The following is a 19771-nucleotide window of genomic DNA, read 5'->3' on the forward strand; positions in this document are numbered from 1 at the left end:
TGGAAATTCTTGATTTTCCCTCGGGACATGGACTGACGGTCAAGTAATACAAAGAGTAAGTAATTCAACATTAAGATGTTGAACCGGAACACCTAATGAAAACTCTAAACTATATTCCTGATCTAATGAAGCAAAAACACATAGTATATAGTTACGTCAGGAACATGGAAATAAAAATATGTGATCTCTCCATAACGGCCTCTTGGCAGAAAGTCTCAGATGATTGATAAAGTCTATTTGATCTTACTAGAACTGACGTGTAGAAAACTGACAACTGTTTGTAAGCTTCTACTACTGTCTCTTCAATCGTATCATGACGGATCATAGCACCTCAGTGGCGTGGTCGCTGGCCGCGAGTTCGATTCTCGGGCATTCTCACTGAGGTGTGAGAGATGTGTATTTCTGGTGATAGAAGTTCACTCTCGACGTGATTCGGAAGTCAGGTAAGGCCATAGGTCCCGTTGCTGAATAACCACTGGTTCCATGTAACGTAAAAACACCATACAAACAGAGACAATCATGACAAATCAATATTTCGGTATTTTCAAGTGTTCGCTTTTCTTGTCACAGTACGAATATGATACACTGAATCTGTATACGTGGTTTATCACCGTACTGGATATTGTCTTACTGAAATTTATCGAACGAAATGTAAGACAAAAAAACTGAGTGATATAAAAGTGATGATGAAATTGAAAAGCAACAACCTATCTTTCTTTGAATAAATCTTCAGCTGAAATTTGAAAACCTTATTGGCAGAGTCAGTAGTCTTTAGACCCAAGATCTCTCTCTCTCTCTCTCTCTCTCTCTCTCTCTCTCTGAATGTCTCCAAAGGGATATCGGCCAGCAGCGACACACCTCAAGTTAAAAGAAAAGGCAATGGAATGGAAGAGAATATCGAGTTTAGGCCTAAGACCGAGCACTGGAACCTTAGAGGTCGTTCCGCGGGAAAACCTCACAGCAGTTGCACTATGAAGCAATCAAAAGGAATGGAAAGGGCTGCAGCTGGGGGCCGAAGGGAAGCTGCAAAGAACCTACCTCTATAGTAGATTCACATCACCGGGATGTATGTTCCACCTCTCCTAAGGGATACGTCTTTCAAAAGCATCTCTCAGGAGAGATGGAGCGTACATCCTGCCTATATGAACTCTCCAGCGAGGCTGAGAGTTTCCAGCAGCCCTGTGATTGGCTTATCAACAGCCAATCGGGAGCGTAGAAGGGACTGGCCAAGACATCAAATGCACCGCTGATGTGAATCTGCCTTAGTAATGCCTACAGTGAATCGCTTGAGGTGCACTGACGGCACTAACCGCCTACGGAGAGGAAACGGTGATGAATTTAAATAACGAGGGATTAGTATAGAATAAGAGGGAATTCAGGAGACGCCAGCAAAGAGCTGGAATGAATTTGGTCCCATCCAATTTGCCTGTAGTGTGATAAATTAGGCGTGGACCTGTAAACATCATCTCGCACTGTATTTTCGCTTGCTCGGGGAGTAAGCCTACAAACTACTTTGTTGCTGTTGTTGTTCTTGTTGTTGTTCTTGTTGGGGGATAGGAAAACCTAAGGTCTGAAAAAGGTGTTTCGCCTTCAGATAAAGATAAAGGAATTTTAGGATAGGGTATGTACTTATGATTTATTAATTAGAATAAAAATTTAAAAAAATTAATAAAAATGCACATGTTAAACAGTACAGAAAATTTTTTTATAATAAAATATATCGTGAAACAATGGGCTAATTTCCCGTAGGTTTTATCACATTTTAATTTATTAGATGTACTGAATTTGGAGGCTATATTTCTGTTCGATTATTTTGTGTTTCCGCTTATACTGACAATATATGAACGCGTTCCATTTGTGTCCTTTTTATTTGATCCTTGTTGTCAGTATGAGTAGTACTAATTAGGAGTATTAATTACGAAGACCATTCCATTTTAAGTTAGGAATATAATGCTTGCAACTTATCCGTCAGGGGAAAAATCTTGCACGCGTCCCGAGTAAGCTGGAGGTCGAATTACACCTTGTTAGAATATACTCCCCTTTCTGGAACCTGACAAAGAGCGAGAATTGAATTAACCTCAGAATCGGCATTTATCTATTAGGAGAGTCTCGGCAAATTTAAGAAGGCATAATATATCGTTTGTTATATATATCTATATCTATATATAGATATATATATATATCATATATATATATATATTCAATTAACTACTGAATAGTACTACTACTAAGTCGCATTTTGCTTCTATTTGGAATTGGAGATTTCTATAGGATTTCCCTTTAACAGTATTATGTATATTTACATGCATAATATGTTTGTATATATATATAACTTTCATGAAGTTAAATTTTCTGCAACAGTGTAAAATTAACACTATTTTCTTAGTGAGGAAATAGGTACCGTCTACAATCATTACGGCCGAAGATAAACTGTCGACAACGTTTTATGGACGACAGTTTCAAAGGGAACAGTTACTACGAAGCTCTTTCCCTGGTGTATACCAGGAAGTAGGTGAATGCAGTCTTTTTTTGGTTTGAAGAGCCCAGAGGCCCACATCAGGTCTCGTATCCCTATTAATATTTTACTTCATTTAAGGCAAGGGCCTGTGCTGACACCAAATCAGGTGATAGTCGTCATTTGTCAAATCTCGTAACCGGAGTTTGAGCCGTTTGTTGCTGTGAAGGATGACTTAAAATTTTTTGTTTTTGTTTTTTTCCTTTCCTCGCAGTTCAAGAAGTTTCTGCCCTAAGAGAGTAAAAGGGAACAATTTTTAGTAAGACTATGCTTCTCATACTAGCAAACAAGAAGAAGACAGCCGTAGCCGTCATTATTCCTCATGATGCATCGTCGTTTCTGTCTCAGAGTTATCTCACTTCACTTGTGTACCGAATGGCCGGCCTCTACCGTAGCGCGACTATCCCGAAAAAGTACTTTAACACGTCCTGTAACTCGGGAGTCAGGAATGAATTTCAGGATAAATATTAGTCAAGTGCCATCGTCCGTTGAAGCAACGCCTCGAAACCTCTACTTTCCTGTCGGAGTAAGTTTTTTCTCCCAAGTCACGAATTAAGGCCATAATTTCCGATTTTCGATAAGGTGGTCGCGCTATGGTAGAGGCCGGCCATTCGGTATTTTACCCTACACTCGAAAACATTTAGCAGTTGTTTGTTGAACCGGTGTCCCCTTGCTATTGTGGTCTAGCTATCTCTCGTTACCAACTGCTACAGGAGCAGGAGCCCGCACTGGCATAAGACCAGCTTAATCTGATTCTAAAACAATAACAACATTATCCATTTTGCGTCTTTCGCTGGCGGGGAGAGGTTGATAACCACCAGACCACGGGACTTTGTATTGTTATTATCGAAGAGAATCTAGACCGCCCGCCAAAGGACATTCATTGAGGTGAATAGAATAAGAATAATGCTGAATTTGCAGGTTCATCGCCATTAACTGGGCTGCTTAACACCGAAAGACGATAAGATACGACGTTCTAGACGAGTCATTGAACTATATAAAGGACCGTTTCATTTATTAACTGGAGAGCGATGGGAATGTATGATGCTTCGTTTGACTAAGTTTCATTGTTTGTAATCATCAGACAAAGATATCTTTTATCTATTTATCGGGCGCATGATTGATTGGAAACGACGCAAACGTTGTCCAAATAGAGAGAGAGAGAGAGAGAGAGAGAGAGAGAGAGAGAGAGAGATTGGAAAAGAAAGGCCAGATTTCCACGTTCTATGGTTTCTCTTTTCACTTTGCAGGATGTTTAGGGGCGAAAGTCAATTCTGGCCTTATATCAGCACAGGAACTTGCCTTCACACGGCGTGTAGATGTGGTAAGGTGTCAAAAAGGGAAAAAAAAAAAAAAAAGTTTCGTTTATGAACCTCTGCACTCGTCCTACCGACTAGGCCTAGGGTTCAACGCCCTGCTGTGATTTGGAACCAGCCATCTCGATATCTAGCTTCCCCAGACATAACGTAAGCGCTTTCGTAGTTGGTTAGCAAGTTAGAGGCTCTGATTAAGGTTTTGATAACAGAACGTTTTCGCCACGCGGTTGAAAAACCGAATGTTTTGTCCTGTGACTAACGGGCATGCACTGATCGATTGTGGATATATAAGGCCAACGACTGCGTACGCTGATTAGGTAAGAGTTGTAAACTTGCGGTGCTCAGTAACACAGCGTCATGGCTGCGGTTCAAGCAGCGGTTGTCGCCCTGCTTTCTGTGGGACTCCTGGCTTGTGCCACTGATGGTGAGACAGATTCTTCCTTTCTCTCTGTTGCTCCATCTTCACTCAGGCGGATTTTTGGAAATCCTTTCACCGGCTTTCATTCATGCGGTCCGGGAATGAAAGCCTATTAGCTTTAGCCTAAAGGTGCGTCCACACGGTCGAACAGTGTCCGACGGACAAACATTGTTACCAATTAACAATTGTCCGCCGGTCTTTGCTTTGTGAGCAGAGTAAAAACACTGGTATACAACCTCATCTGGTACTACTGTTTGTTGCCAGATCTACTTCCATCGTTTCAACGCTTATGACGTCATCCTGCTTCGCCTCTGATATGGTAACAATGTTTGTCCGTCGACTATTGTTCGACCGTGTGGACGCACCATACAAAACGTCGCACGTCCGCAGAAGTCTAATATCTATATATTTTTTTATTATAAGTTTTTACGTTTCGTGATGTTTAAGTGTGAAGTTTTCTTTTGATTATCCATGTTTTCGTGGGGAAAAAGGTATAAAACTACTTGCTTATATGAAGGCTGAATCTCGACTAGAGTGGAGCACTCAGCAGAGCTGCAGGACCATTGCAACTGTGTTCACAATGGCCCACTGCCCCATCTCGCTCCGCTCTCGCTCCAGTCACAATATCTTAGGAGTGAACCGTGAATGGAGCGAGAGCGGAGTCAGCAGACCATGAGCGCCAAAGTGAACGCTTCCGTTGAAATTCATGTAACAATATTGGACCGGACCGGGAATGGAGCGAGAACGGAGTGCGACCGGACCTATAGTGCAAATTAATGAAGATTTAATTAAGCCTATCAGGTGTGGATTAGACTCCATTGGTTTCGTATGTGTCTGTACTGTCCCTTTAGTATACTTACATACTGTCACTACTGCCATTAAGTACGAGTCTGTCAGTAAGAAATGCATTTGGAACCGATCAGGACCTACTCTCAGTCATATATATATATATATATATATATATATATATATATATATATATATATATATATATATATATATATATGTGTGTGTGTGTGTGTGTGTGTGTGTATGTATACATATATATACATATATATATATATATATATATATATAAATATATTCTATATATATATCATATAATATATGTTAGATAGATAACTTTACTATATTATCATAATATATATCGTGTGTGTACTATAATATATATATATATAGTATAGTGTATATATATATATATATATATATATATATGTTTATATATATACACACACACATATATATATACTATATATATAGATATATATATATATATAAAGATATATATAATATTTTATATAATATGTATATATATATATATATATATATATATAATATATATGAGAATATTTTATATATATTATATATATATATAGATATATATATATATATATATATACATATATAATATATATATCCTTGACATTCTGTTGCGTATGCTTGCGATAACAACAACAATAATAATAATGATATAATAATAATAATTCCTATCAATGTTTTATTCATGATTATTTGTAATCTCAGCTAGAATTCTTCTCCGTTTTTATTTGGTTATCTTTTCATTTTTGTTAGTGTGAAGGGAGATATAAGATCAAAATTATCTTTTACTGAACCTCCTTTCATATTCCCTTTCTTCCATCTTACTTTCCACCCTCTCCTAACAATTGATTCATGCACCTGCGAGGTTTCCTCCTGTTACACCTTTCAAACCTTTTCACTATCAATTTCCGTTTTAGCGCTGCAAGACCTCATAGCTCCCAGTGCTTTGCCTTTTTGGCTTAAATTCTATATTCAGTTCAATTCAATACATGAATTCGATATGGTTTAGCTGTCACTAATAAAGAAAGCAATAAATGTTCGATTTGATCTGATTGCTGGAAGCGGTTCCTTGTTATGTGGAATAAGAAACCGGCTATTATTATTAGATTTAAAGTTGGAAAAGTTCTGTTAGCCTAAGATAACTTTGACGTAATTATATGTGATAAAAAAACTACTAAATTCGTTTTAAGAGCCCCATTTTCATTCTCCAGACCCTAGTCCTCGAATATCTAAGCTTACTATTTAATCTGTAACCGATTTATAGATTTTAAAAAGCCCGCCCCTCCCTTTTATTTATTTATTTATTTTTTAAATTTATTTATTTATCTTTTTTTTTTCACTCTACGGTCCCGTAGACCCCAAGCGTCCTAAAGTCCTTGGTACAGCGCCTCAGCGGCGTGGTTGGAATGGTGTTGTCGTCCCACCTCGGTGGAAGCGGGTTCAATTCTCGGCCATTCCATTGAGGAGCGAGAGATGTGTATTTCTGATGATGGAAGTTCACTCTCGACGTGGTTCGGAAGTCACGTAAAGCCGTTGGTCCCGTTGCTGAATAACCACTGGTTCCATGCAACGTAAAAGCACCATACAAACAAACAAACAAAACCATTCCCATACGAAATATTAATTAAGAGGCATTTCTCCACTTTATAGCTTCCTGGTCCTCAAGTGTTCCAGGATGCGCGAGAGAATGTCCTGCTGCCGGATCACAGAAACTTTTCTACGACCCGGAGAAGACCTACACGTATTTCTACACTGGAAGGTCTGAAATTCACGTGAAGGATGTGGAAGGTGGCATCTCCCAGATGGAATGGACCTCCCAAGTCGACTTGACATGGTTGACCCCATGTGATATGGCCATTTCCTTCAAGAATCCAACCTTTGGAGGTGCTACTGGTAAGAGCGGTTTAATTGGTTATGACAAAATGTACAGAAGATGACTATTCCTGGTTCTACAATATTTCTTCTTGATGTTGATAACCACTCGATCTCATTCTTCCTCTAACTTTCCCGCAGGTACGCCAGAATCCAGGTTTCTGACTAGATACCCTATGGTAGTAGCTATGGTCGATGGACGGGTACAGCATGTTTGCAGCCACCCACATGACGACACTTGGTCTATCAACTTGAAGAAGGGTGTTGCTTCTGCTTTTCAGAATACACTGCCATCCAACTCATCTGTCAATACTGGGCTTAACTTTACAGAAGTAAGTTTCCCTTGTTAATTTATACCTTGAGTTCAGCCTGGCACATTTTCATATCATGCTGACAGCTGACACTAGAGAGCAATAATAATCTTCAAGAGTAAATTATCATAAATTAACTCAAGGATTAAAACATAATTTAGCTGCTATATATTCATTAAACAGAAGAAGAGTAAGTTTCCCGGAGTAAATTTTTTGTTTCATGTCTGTCTATCCGCAGACAGATGTGGCTGGGAAATGTCCTACCCTGTATAAAGTTGACAATCAGGGAGAGAAGATTTTTGTTGAGAAAAAGAAGAACTACCAATTCTGCCAAGAACGATTTCCATCACAAGATGAAACGCCAGCGTTTTGGATCAAAGCTCCTTTGCCAGTTCTCAAATCTTGGTCTACCTGCAAACAAGAAATAACAAAAGGTATCTACACTTTTATTGCCTGTGAAGACAGAAACATAATCAAGCCAGCCATTGGATCTTACAAATACATTGATACTAAACAGGAATCAAAATTACAACTCCAGTCTGAATCTACAAGTACACCACCAACTCTGTCCACTCTTAGTGGTTGTATGGTACGCAGAAGTTTGCGGTTTGACCATGAAACCCTCAAGAAAGATCCCAGCAAAGTTCCAAAACTTGAGCAGGCTCTGAGGCAACTTTGTGATAAGACAAAACACGCTGCTGAAAAGGATGCTGCTTCCTGGGTAGATAGAACTATTGATCTTATGAAACATGTACCAGAATCGGCAGTAGAACAAATGCTGCAGAAAATCAAGAGTGGAGAGATTTGCAGTGAAAAACAAAATATAGAGAGTCTGTTTTTGGATCTTCTTGCTTATGTCCAGGAAGCCAATGTAGTAAAACTTATGGTAAAGGAAATTGTTAGTGGTCAAAGCACAGGAGGTAGAGCTGCTCTTTATACAGCAGCCCTCTACTTTACTCCCAGGCCTTCTCTCCAGGCAATTGAGGCAGTGAAACCTTTGTTTGAGCAGACCAAACGATTCCCAATGGCCAGTCTTGCAGCAGCCTCTATGGTCAACACATACTGCAGACATCATCCTCACTGCCAAGAAGAAGTTCCGGTCAGACAAGCTGCCGAAACCCTGAGCCACAAAATCCAAGAACAGTGTTCTTCTCGTGGAACTTTAGAGACTGAAAAGGCATGCCTTGCATTACTGAAGTCTCTTGGTAATATGGGTGTGATGACCTCTGAAGTAGCAAGGACTGTCATCAACATCATAGAAAACAAGGAAGTGAAATTGGTCATCCGTGAAACTGCTGCACAGGCTTTCAGGAATGCAAAGTGTGAACGTGAGGTAAGGTGCAAATTTGCAATGTCGGATTTGACATATACAAAAAAGTTTTTTAAAACAGATTAGAACAGTTGTTTTCAACCTGGGGGGCGTCAGCAATTTCCAGGGGAGGCGCGAGCCCTAGGGAAAAATGAATAAAAAATTCTCTAATTATATCCATTATTCTCTTAACAAGAGTGAGGAACTAATAATCAGAAGTTTATGAAAAAATGCAAAAGTATGGCCTTGTAACGTTACTTTCCAAGAGTCTACTACTCTAGTTAGGCTCGTTGGCCTTACAATGTTTTGTAATTATTGATCTCCTTTCCTATCGCTCGAAACCCCGCCCCCCACCTTTTTTTTTGTCAAGTCTGGGAGGGGATTTTACTCACATATGCAATGGGGTGGGGGGGGGGGGGAAGGAAGGACCGACTCTTAGAGGGGGCGTGGTCATATAAAGGTTGAGAACCACTGAATTAGAAGACGAATAATAATCATCTGTTTTCTTACAGCTCACAAGACAGCTCTTCAGGATTGTTCTCGATCCAAAAGTGCAGACTGAGGTTCGAATTCATTCCTATCTAGTTGCAGTGAGATGTGCCAAAGAGGCAGACTTAAGGATTGTCTGTGAACAGATTTCTAGAGAAGAAAGTACCCAGGGTAAGTACATGAAAGTTTAACCAAAAATAGGTCCCTCGTTGGACGAGTGGATTTCGCGCTCAGCTTACCAATCTGGTGGTCCGAAGTAAATATATCTAATCCTTCGGGCCATCCCTAGGAGAGCTGTTAATCAGCTCAGTGGTCTGGTAAAACTAAGATATATACTTAAACCAAAAATAGTAACCACAATTTCACAAGATTATTAACAATACATTTTTTTTCTAAAATATTTTGGGATGATGCAGTCGCCTCTGTCATTCTATACTTGTATTTCAAACATGATGATGATGCTTTAGCTTCTAGTAGTTAACGAATAGAGCAGAAGTAACAACAGCAACACAAACAACTCGATAATAACAGTAATAATCCTTCATGATTATTAGTTTCTTATAGTTTCACAGTTTTGGGAATTTCCATTGTCTGTTACATATGACTTTCTCTAAAATTACTAATTCGGATAACCTTCTTTTCATAATATACAACTGAAAGCCCTAGAGGGGTAATGGTACACTGCATTTTTCTTTATCCACAGGAACATTTTGAAACAAAAGATTACAGTCATTAACACTATCAGAACATCGTAAGCACTAGAACTGTCTCAATTCATGAATGAGTTCCTTTCCCTGCTACTGGCAAAGTCTACGTTACACCTTTTTAGCTTTAAATTATTCCCATGCTTTGTACCCCTATACTGGTGAAAGCTCAAAATTTAGGACTAGAAAGCAGAATACAAAGAACAGTATATTAGCAATAAACATAGAGCATCTGGGAAGACGCTCTTGCCTCACCTCAAAATCAAAGTGTTCATTCAGTTTTACCAGGTATTCATTGTTTCTGCGTCTCTCTTGCAGTTCGTGGATTCATCCTTAGTCATCTTCTCAACCTGCAGGAATCCTCTGCACCTCACAAGGAAAACTTGAGGTACATTCTCTCCGGCATTTCAGTTCCTACAAACTTCTCGGCTGATATTCGAAAATACTCACGAAATATTGACTTTTCTTACTATGCTCCGTCATTTGGAGTCGGAGCTGGCTTAGAATCTGACGTCATCTTTGGCACTAGGTCATTCATTCCCCGTTCAGTCAGACTTAACCTGACCTCTACTTTTGGTGCAACTCCAGTGAACTTTGGAGAGTTTGGAGGCCGATTTGAGGGTCTAGAATCTATCATAGAGAGCCATTTTGGACCAGAGGGATATTTTCAGAAAACGTCGATGGGACAGATCATAAGAGATGCCATGAATTATGCAGAGGAACGAGGTGCTGGTATTCTTAATCATGTGTTGAACAATATTAGAGTAAAAAGGAGCTTTGACTTGTCATCTATCCCTGACTTGATCAAGCAAATGTATGGCCTGAGTGCAAATCCTGAAGTTCGAGCAGATTTCTTTGCTCGTTTCAATGGACAGGAGATTGCATATGGGTCATTGACAGAAGGCTTTTTTGAAGGTTTAAGAGCCAATGGAATAATTGATAAGTTCTTCAGTACAATAGAGGAAGCACTCAATGACATGGCAGAGGTGAATTTTCACACAGCCCGGACACTTCAGATGGCTCTCGATTATTCCCTGCCAACCATCCAAGGTCTTCCTCTACGAATGAAACTGAATGGAACAGCCGTCGTTGGGTTGCAGATGGAAAGCAGACTTAACGCCCTTGGGAGCAGTTCTCCAAGCATACTGAAAGTGAAACCAAGCCTCTCAGGACAAGTCAATGGATTCATTGGATTTGACTCATTCATAGCATCGTGCGGTGTCCGTTCAGTGAACCACATTGCTAGCAATAATGGAATTTTCCTCAACATGAAAGGAGGAGAGAGATTCGAAATTGAGCTAGATATCCCAGAGAAAATGGACGTTATTGATATTAAAAGTGAAAATTATCTAATGAAAGCTGTTAAAGGACAAGGTGAAACCAGAATTAGCCCTCCTGGAGTCAAGCTATCTGAAGTCCACCACCAGAATTGCTTCCAATCTTTAGAACATCAACTTGGTGTGAAGGTTTGCTATGAGCTGAAATTCCCAGACCTACTCAGAAGCCATGGGTTACCTCTTGGACAGCTATTGGCTGTCAAATTGACTGGTGAAAAGTCTGAACCCTCTATGAAAGGCTGGAGGTTAACAGGCAATGTCCAAAACAGGCCAGAAAGGAAGGAAGTGAAAATGCAGATGGAAGCTGCTGCGTCATCCTTTCCAAGAACGGCAGAAGTACACTTTACATCTTTTGTGGATCGGGGTCTTCGGAAGATAGGGGCCTCAGTGTCCTCACACACATCTGGAGGCTACAAGGTGGAGCTCAAGACCAAACATGAAGAGAGTGAGAAGCTACTGGAAGTTAATGTGTACAGTGGCAGAAGCCAGAGTTTCAGTTCTGAGACGCAGGTTTTGGAGGTCAAGATTTCTGCCAAAAACAATGGTCATGCAACTAAAGTGCAAATTCTTACAAAGACTCAAAATTCATTGAAGGCATTTATTGATCATCACTTAGAAGGTAAACGAATACTTGAGGAAACAATTTTTTGAAAATATATAACTCATCAAAATGTCAATTTTATTTCTGTGCAAATGTTAATGTTATTTCTGTACAAATTTTTAAAGGTTTGTAAGAGCATTACTCAGCCAAGTTATCACATCAATGCTTTTCTTTATTTCATGTAGTCCAAGGAGATATGGCATTTATGGAGTCTACTGGACTCCCTTACCCACAACGCCTAGAGAAATTTTATCTACAAACAGCCATAAGTGATTTTAGAATTGCTTCCTCTGTTGAAAAGGAGAGTGATGAAGAGTGGGCAACTGTTTTGAAGGTTGGATCAAGAAATGCAGAAAAGTTTTCTTTCATGGCAAACCATCACCTGGAGGGAACTTGGCAGGAAGGAATGTCAATAAAAACAACAGTCAACAGTAAGTTACCCAGACTGAGATCAAAATCTTTCTATATCGTGAACTGCAACTGCAGTTTCATGCTCTTTTTACAATTTGGCTATGGTTGTCTTACTTAGATATTATTTTCACAGCAGTGGTGGGAAGCGCCCAGTTTAAAGCAGCTTTTGATATCTACAATACACGCGAGAAGAGAGGAACAGCTCTTCACATTCTCAGTCCTCAGGAGACTTCCAAGATGGTTGAACTCGAGGCAGTGATGCTCAGGTCAGGCCAATCAGACACAGTCAAATTCCAGGTATTATAATCAAACGTTCTTAACTTGTTTTCAAGACAAAAAGCATGACAGAAAATCTCAAGCTATATAGGTAATGACCTATAATTTCATATGACATATATTCTTCAGGTCAGTATCTTTTCAGCTCGACATCCCACGTCACATGAGACCATTCAAGTTTGAAAGTAAACTGGAAGGTCAAGGAAGTGGTCGCTACCATATACAGACTGCTCTTAGTCACGGAAGTCAAATTCTGGCAGAGGGAGATGGAATTTTAACAGCTGAGTTTGGTCCTGATAGGAAGCAGTTTGAGATAGACCTACGAACGGTAACTTTAGTCAGTGAACTTCATAGGATTTCCTTCTCTTGTATCAGGGAAAGAAACAAGAAAGTCTTATCATTGGAAGTAAAAGATCAGGAACAACCACTCATTGGCCTCAACTGGGAATTATCTTCAGAAAGTGAAAGAGCAACAGAAGCTCATTTTACATTCCTGCTCCCAAGTCTAATAGTCGACAAGATTGATGCCATTATTAGCCATGAGAATATCCAGGTCAGCTTCAACAGCTTAGTTTCACCGAAGAATTCCCCTCGAAGGGTGAAAGGCTTTGCAAATATTGACTTCGAAAGCAAGAGTGCAATGGCTGATGTCTTATGGAATGCCGATCAGGATCCAAATGAAAAGCTGAGTGTTGAAGGCACAGTTCTCGGTGAACAAGCTCTCTCTCCTCAGTTGACTACTGTGCGGTAAGTTCACTATTGCCTGCACTGGGGATTTTTATATTTTAGTGGTACTATGATGGATGGTTATGTTATGCTTACTCATTTTTATTTCTTTGAAACTAATGTACCAAATTCCTATGAGATTTCTATAAAACGTCTGTTAAATTTCTGATCTTCACATACAGTGGTAGCTGGACATTTTTTGGAAGCACTTATCATTACAAGACAGAAATTCGCAATTCTGACGCCACATCTTGGTTATTTGGAAAGAAGGACTTAAAGATTGAAATCTTAAACCCGTCCCAGCAAGCCTTAGAGCTCCAAACCAACATAGATGTTCAGAAGCAATCATCTGGTGCAAACCTCAGTCTAGAATTGCAGTACAAGAATCCAGAGAGCAAAGCATTTAAGGTCAATTCTGATGTATCTGTGGAAAGTCTTGGGAGACCTTTCAATTTCAAGCTAAATTCTAAAACAGAATTCATTTGGCCAGAAGGAAGGCATTCGGCCACAGTCTTAGAAGGAAAGTATGAACATCTCCACAATCAGAGAGAGATCTTTGTCAAGGTAAAGTTCTCATATCTGCTGCTAATTATTATTATTATTATTATTATTATTATTATTATTATTATTATTATTTTATTATTAGATTATTATTATTATTGATTATTATTTTATTATTATTATTATTATACAGCCCTACTTCAAAATTGATAATTGAAAATGTTAAGTTGTGAAATCCCTGTAAAACTCAAGTTTATTTTTGCGACTATGAGGAATATAACTGCAAGGCTGCACTGTGTAACATCTTCTGTCATATGGACGATTAATTTCAGGAAGATAACTTTTGTAAACAGTGACAGGACATTGGAATTTAAACGGTTTCCATTTCAGTCATTTTTCCGTGTGTAGAAATGTATCAAAAGCATTTTTCTGTCCTATATATTCATTGTTAAAAAGCTATGAATTGTATACATTACAAATCTATTTAAACTCACTGATTAAAAGGAACTTCTCTTTTGCATCAGTATCTTTAAGCCTCATAATAATTCTCTCATGGGAGCATAGTCTGAAAGGTTTCAGCCTCAGATGCACAGCAGTCCTTTCTTTAAATATTTTTGTATATACTTTCCTTGTCATCCATAAGAATGAAAAACTAAACTGCTTTTCACAGGTGGAAATAAGCAGACCATCACTGAGTAAGCCACAACAAACGTCCTTCACTTTATCACACCAACCAAGCTCATATATGGCTAAATGGGTGAATGATGTAACATCTCCAGCTGAAGGGGCTCAGTATGACCTTAAACTTTCTTCTGAAGGAGGAATTCAGTCGTTCAAGGTTGGTTTTGACTTGAGAGAAGTCGTTGCGCTTCTCAAGGCAGTTCACCAACTAGTTGGTGTGGGATCTGGCCCCTCAGAAACAATGGGCAGTGCTAAGTACCTCATCACGTACAAGAGGACCGAACCTGCCTATCACAAATTTGTTATTCAGTCCCCGTTTACGCATATGGAAGGAGAAGCACAGGACTCCCTCCATCATCCAGAAAGGCACAGAAGTGACAAAAGATATGAACTGGGTGTCCCCTCCTCTCTACACCCTGGTCCCTGGGAGAGAGAGGTCAAATATAAAGGCCAAATTCTCTATCCCTTGCTAGAAAGAGAAAGGAGAGCAAAGTTTGCATACACGCATGGTGAAGGGAAAATTAACGGAACACTGGATCTCGACATTTTCCCAAGATCAGAAGATAAAATCATTGGCACTATCGAGTCCACTAAGACAGCAAGAAATAGCTGGAAAGTGGAGACAAAATTGTCGGGAAATGTAAGTACTTTTAAAAAGCTTAATTTCAGAGAGTAAAATAATAATGAGAATTAGTTTCATAAAGCTCAGTAACAATGCTTGTAGAGTAGACCTTTAGATAATCTCTTTGTTGTAAGTTTCTATAGAAGTATAATCTTCATTACAGGCACTTAAGATTAATCCAAGGATTGTAGTAAGTGCTTCCTATGCATCTCACACCGTTGGTTTCGATCTGGAACTGGAAAAGACTGCGTCATCCAGGCCATCGCTTTTTGTCTCCGTAAAATATGATAGAAGTTTTGGAAGAAATGCTGCTGTAGCATTCACAGTAAGAACGGAGGCAGGTCCATTGGTAGATATATCTGGATCTGTGAAACCACAACAGGAACCATCCTGCAATGGGCTAGGAATATCTGCTGTTGCACAAATAACCACAGTAGGAAGATATGACATTTTCTCCAAGCTCTGTAAGCCCGGCTTTGTCAAAGTCACAATCAAGAGGGAAGGAAGTGACAAAGCTATCGTTGCTAGACTGGGACTTCAGGCTATGAAAGACCTCGAGTTCAGCATCTCTGAGAACAATAAAAGGCTTCAAGAAGAAAGGTATATTGCAATGACAAGAGTTGGCCTTGCAGCTCCAACTCTTGTAAATATAGAGTTTGACTGGAATTATGAGAAGATTTCAGCATTAATGGTAAGGTGATTGCATTTTTTCTGTTTCGATCATTATATTTACAGTATTTTATTTTACAGCACAGAAGATCTGTGACTCTCAAGTTTTTTTTTCAAAATTAATGGATGGATAACAGTTACCTAGATGTTATTTAGTAACCTGTGAACCACAGGCAACCTGCTTTTGACAGAAGTTGATAATACACATGATGTTTTTAGTTTAGGTTGCAAGGCTCACTTATTCAAGATCTAAGGGATCTTTGTGAGCAATTAACTCTTAATCTAAGTACGTACTCCTGTAATGTATGTAAATGCTTATCTAACCAAAGTACTTCCATGTGTGTGGGTGTGTGTGTTCTTTTCTAACCAAGAATGCTGCATCTGAAAAGTGGAGAAGAGAATCTCCAGGAATTTTGTTTTGGACAGAAAATGTGGGACGGGAAATCCTGGCAGTTTCTGGTTCTGATGAAAGTTCGGCACATGTGGCAAGGCTTTGGCAACAGGCAAAGGAAGAGTGTCAACAAATCTACAGCGATTTGGTGAATTACAATATAATACCATCCTGGATAAATATTCCGACCATTCGAGGCGTTATTGGAGGTTACAGAATGCTGTGGTCTCAAGTGGATGGAATAAAGAAGAAAATAAATAGCATTGCTAAAAATACTATACAATCTCTCAGAAGTCAGTCCTCAAGCCTTACTGAGGCTGTAGATGGAGGTAAGCAAGTCTGTGCCATCATGCTACATATGTTTCCTACACAAACTATACAAAATCTTATGTATCACTTGTGAATTACTTCTATAACAAAAACCGGGTGTGAGTCATTACAATAGTCAATTCATGTTTAAGAGAGAAGCCTTTGGTCCTAAATGGAGTTACTATACAATGTACTAGACAGTGTGAATGATTAAAAACACACAGTGTTGAGAGACATATTATTAGGCTGACAGTTAAGCATGTAATGGCTGCTGACTCTCTTTGTTTGCTTGTTTTGAATTTCATAATATACAGGTATCACTGAAGTCCCTAAGAAATTCTAAAATCTGCAATAACTTTAAAGTAGTATTCAATTACATTCTACCAACTATTTTCCCTATTTACATGATTGTGACATTTACCTTACATGAAGTAATAAACCAATAACATTATATTCTCTGATTTATAGTGGTAATTGGCACTGCTCGGTGGATGAAGACTGGGGGAATGCCTGAGGAGATCAGGCCTCTAGCTGAAAAGATCAAGGGTACTCCTCTGTGGAATGACGTCAAGACTTTCTTTGATCACTTGGAAGACATGTTTGGAGAGCAAAAGGAAGCTTTCAAAGAAGTATTAAGAAAGTACATGGATACGCTGAAGGAAGATCTGGAAAGGATTCGCAGTGATATCTTCTCAAATAACATTAGGGTTCGAGAAATAGCTGACTGGATCATCAATGATCTCAAATTGGTATGTATCAAGCTAATGAAGAAATACTTTGATCTAAACACCTGTCATAAAGCTACTTGACAAGTATGAGAGAGCCTACCTAATAAAAATCTTTCCTTTTAGGGGAAATTGGTGATCAAGGGACTTGATCGTGTTATCAACAAGGTAGTTCAGTCATCTCTCCTCTCATCCACTGAAATCAGAGGTGATCACATGGAGGTGCAAATTCCCCTTCGTCAACCTGTAAACTCTCTCGCGCAAGCATGGAGGTATGCGTTGGTCAATCCAGTCCCTGTTCCTGAAAATGTGATTCGATTCTTTGAGACACTGACTCTACAGCCTGTTGAGAACTTGCTATGGTCATATTACAACTTCTTGCCACAACGCTTCTCAGACCTACTGCCTCCATACAAGGGCACAGCAGTGCTTGTAGATGGCTCAGACATCCTCACTTTTGATGGCGCAGTCCTGCATGCTCCTCAGTCCCCCTGCAGAGCAGTGTTAGCTGCCCATGAATCAATGCTGCTTACTATGGAATACCTTGGACACTCACGCGTACCACAGATTCATTTTGCATTCTATGGTTCCCAGATTTTGGTCACCCCTGACCACAAAGTCATGATCAATGGAAATGAGGTTACCAGTCCAGAAGGAAGCATAGGTCGCATTAAGGTCAAGAGGAGTCACGAAGAAATTAAGCTCATGGCTCCAACCATGGTTGTTCAAATTTACCCAAAGAACAATGTCATCACTGCTGAAGCATCTGGGTGGATGTTTGGCCGGGTTGCTGGTCTGTTTGGTACTTACGATGGAGAAATGGGTAACGACAGAGCTGTTACTATGGCCACTGAAGCATCTAGTTTTCACGAGCTTGTCAGTTCATGGCAGGAGGATAAGAAATGTCCAACACCAACAGTTACACCCCTAAGTGAAACACCAGTTCCGCCTTTCAGGTCTCTTCAGTGTGAAACCCTTCTGGGAGTTCGATCCCGCTGCAATGCTGTGGTTCGACCAGAGCCATTCATCAAGATTTGTCTTGCCAGCAGGAATGCTTGTGATGTGGCTAGGGCCTACCATTCTGTTTGCTCTAACAAAGGAGTGAAGGATGTGTTGCCTTTGGCGTGTTAGAGCTCTGTGATGGGTCTTTCTCTTGCCTAGCTCACTGATGACAGTACCATGAACTGATAACTTTAGAAAAACATTTTTTTTTGCAAAACACCCAAAGTAAATAGTGTACAACATCAGCAAAAAGTTTGAAAAGTGGTATATTGTTTTTATAGCTTCCCTTGGTTTGTAAAATCTATGCCAAAATGACAAAAAGGGCAAGGATTTTGCATGGAATTTTCTAGGAAGCATTTTCCACATCTCATGCTCCTGTAAAGAAACTGGTTTTCTGCTTCTAATTGATTTATAGATTTATAGCTACTGCATTGTGATATCTTTCATCATCTAGGTGGTTTGAAGTCACAGCAAGAATGTTCGCAACTTCATTCTGAATTAGCTCTTTAAAATGTTTGAGCCTCACTGACATCCATTGCCACTTCTATCACATTCCAAAGGCCCCTCACAAGTTACTCGTGTTCCGCCGTTGTCTGTTGTTCATTGGTGGTCACCCATCCAAAGAGTGACCAGAGCTATTAGCACCTCCGATTCTTGCAATTTGTATTCTTATTCCTTGTAAAGGCTATTGAGACAGAAAGAGTCATGTTTTATATAAGTTAAACAGGGAATTAAAGGTAGGATTCAGTCCCAAAGGGAGTAACAGATCGCCTTGTATAAAATGGAAGGTTATAGGAACCATGGAACATGGAAGCAGGGAGCAAAGTCTAATATTCATTCGTAGAACCAACAATATTAAATCTAGCAGATACCTATTAATGACCTTCAAAATTGGTAACATTATTTAGGGTTAACCTGCGAGACAAAATGATGTGATAACTGAGAGGGACAGAAAATAAAGAAAAAAAAAAAAATAGGGAGTTTATTATCCTGGATGATAAATTACTCGTATAATTAAATAAGGGTCCGTAAGAGTATCTTTTGGAAGAGCCATAGCAGCAGCACTGGCTCACGTGTGAATGTTATGTTACCAACAGCATACTTCTCAATGACTTGAGAAGTGACTTGTGTCTCTGGTTGTCAGCCGAATTTTTCAGGTCGTACCTGATGACGAATAATCATAGTAAATACATAAGCAAGTAAATAAAATAGGGATTAATTATCTACGTCTCTAGACAGTAACACTAAAGTATACTCACTAAGGAAATGTCAACAACTTTAGTACTAAAAAACAGCGCGAGAATAACTTCACTGGTTTCCCAATTCATAATGACATATTTATTATTACGAGAAATCAGTTCATAATTTAACATACTACTCATTATTAAGAAAACTTTTTTTTTAAAATACCGTAAATGTCCTCTTTGAAAAAAGAATTAAAAAAAGGACAATGATTTGCACAACTTTACACTCTAGGTACGTCATAATTTCTTAACTCACAAGCTTGGTCGGGAAAACCCTTGCGTGATAGGTATGCTGACGGTAATGCATGATTCCCTACTGTCATCTTTCAGCCGTGAATACTCAACATGGCATAAATATGATAAAACAATTATCTCGCCTTGTCTATGGAACTCAATCGATTCATTGTCTGCAAGCGGTGCCGATATCGGTATTCAAATGAATAGGACGAGAAATGAATTTTCCGAAGCAAAGGTTGACCCTAGTGTCAAGACTCCGATTCTCCGCTCTTCCCAAGGTTCTTGG

At 39.3% G+C, this 19771-nt stretch overlaps 1 protein-coding gene across 2 annotated transcripts; it reads left to right on the forward strand.

Annotated features, from left to right (window-relative positions):
• Nucleotides 1-3035: 3035 nt before the first annotated feature.
• On the forward strand, nt 3036-18969 carry LOC135197166 (vitellogenin-like). Of its 2 annotated transcripts, none has more exons than XM_064224146.1 (15): nt 3036-4255; nt 6719-6961; nt 7082-7272; nt 7490-8584; nt 9073-9220; nt 10072-11709; nt 11877-12122; nt 12236-12399; nt 12524-13125; nt 13287-13668; nt 14276-14926; nt 15072-15599; nt 15949-16297; nt 16746-17026; nt 17129-18969. In XM_064224146.1, the coding sequence occupies exons 1-15, from the start codon at nt 4189-4191 to the stop codon at nt 18131-18133; spliced, it is 7590 nt and encodes a 2529-aa protein (XP_064080216.1). In that variant the 5' UTR covers nt 3036-4188; the 3' UTR covers nt 18134-18969. The 2 variants fall into 2 exon arrangements, with proteins under 2 accessions (XP_064080216.1, XP_064080217.1); XM_064224147.1 differs by having other exon boundaries at nt 3036-3403.
• The last annotated feature ends 802 nt before the right edge of the window (nt 18970-19771 follow it).

Source organism: Macrobrachium nipponense, chromosome 18 (assembly GCF_015104395.2).
Source record: "Macrobrachium nipponense isolate FS-2020 chromosome 18, ASM1510439v2, whole genome shotgun sequence".
NCBI lineage: Eukaryota > Metazoa > Arthropoda > Malacostraca > Decapoda > Palaemonidae > Macrobrachium > Macrobrachium nipponense.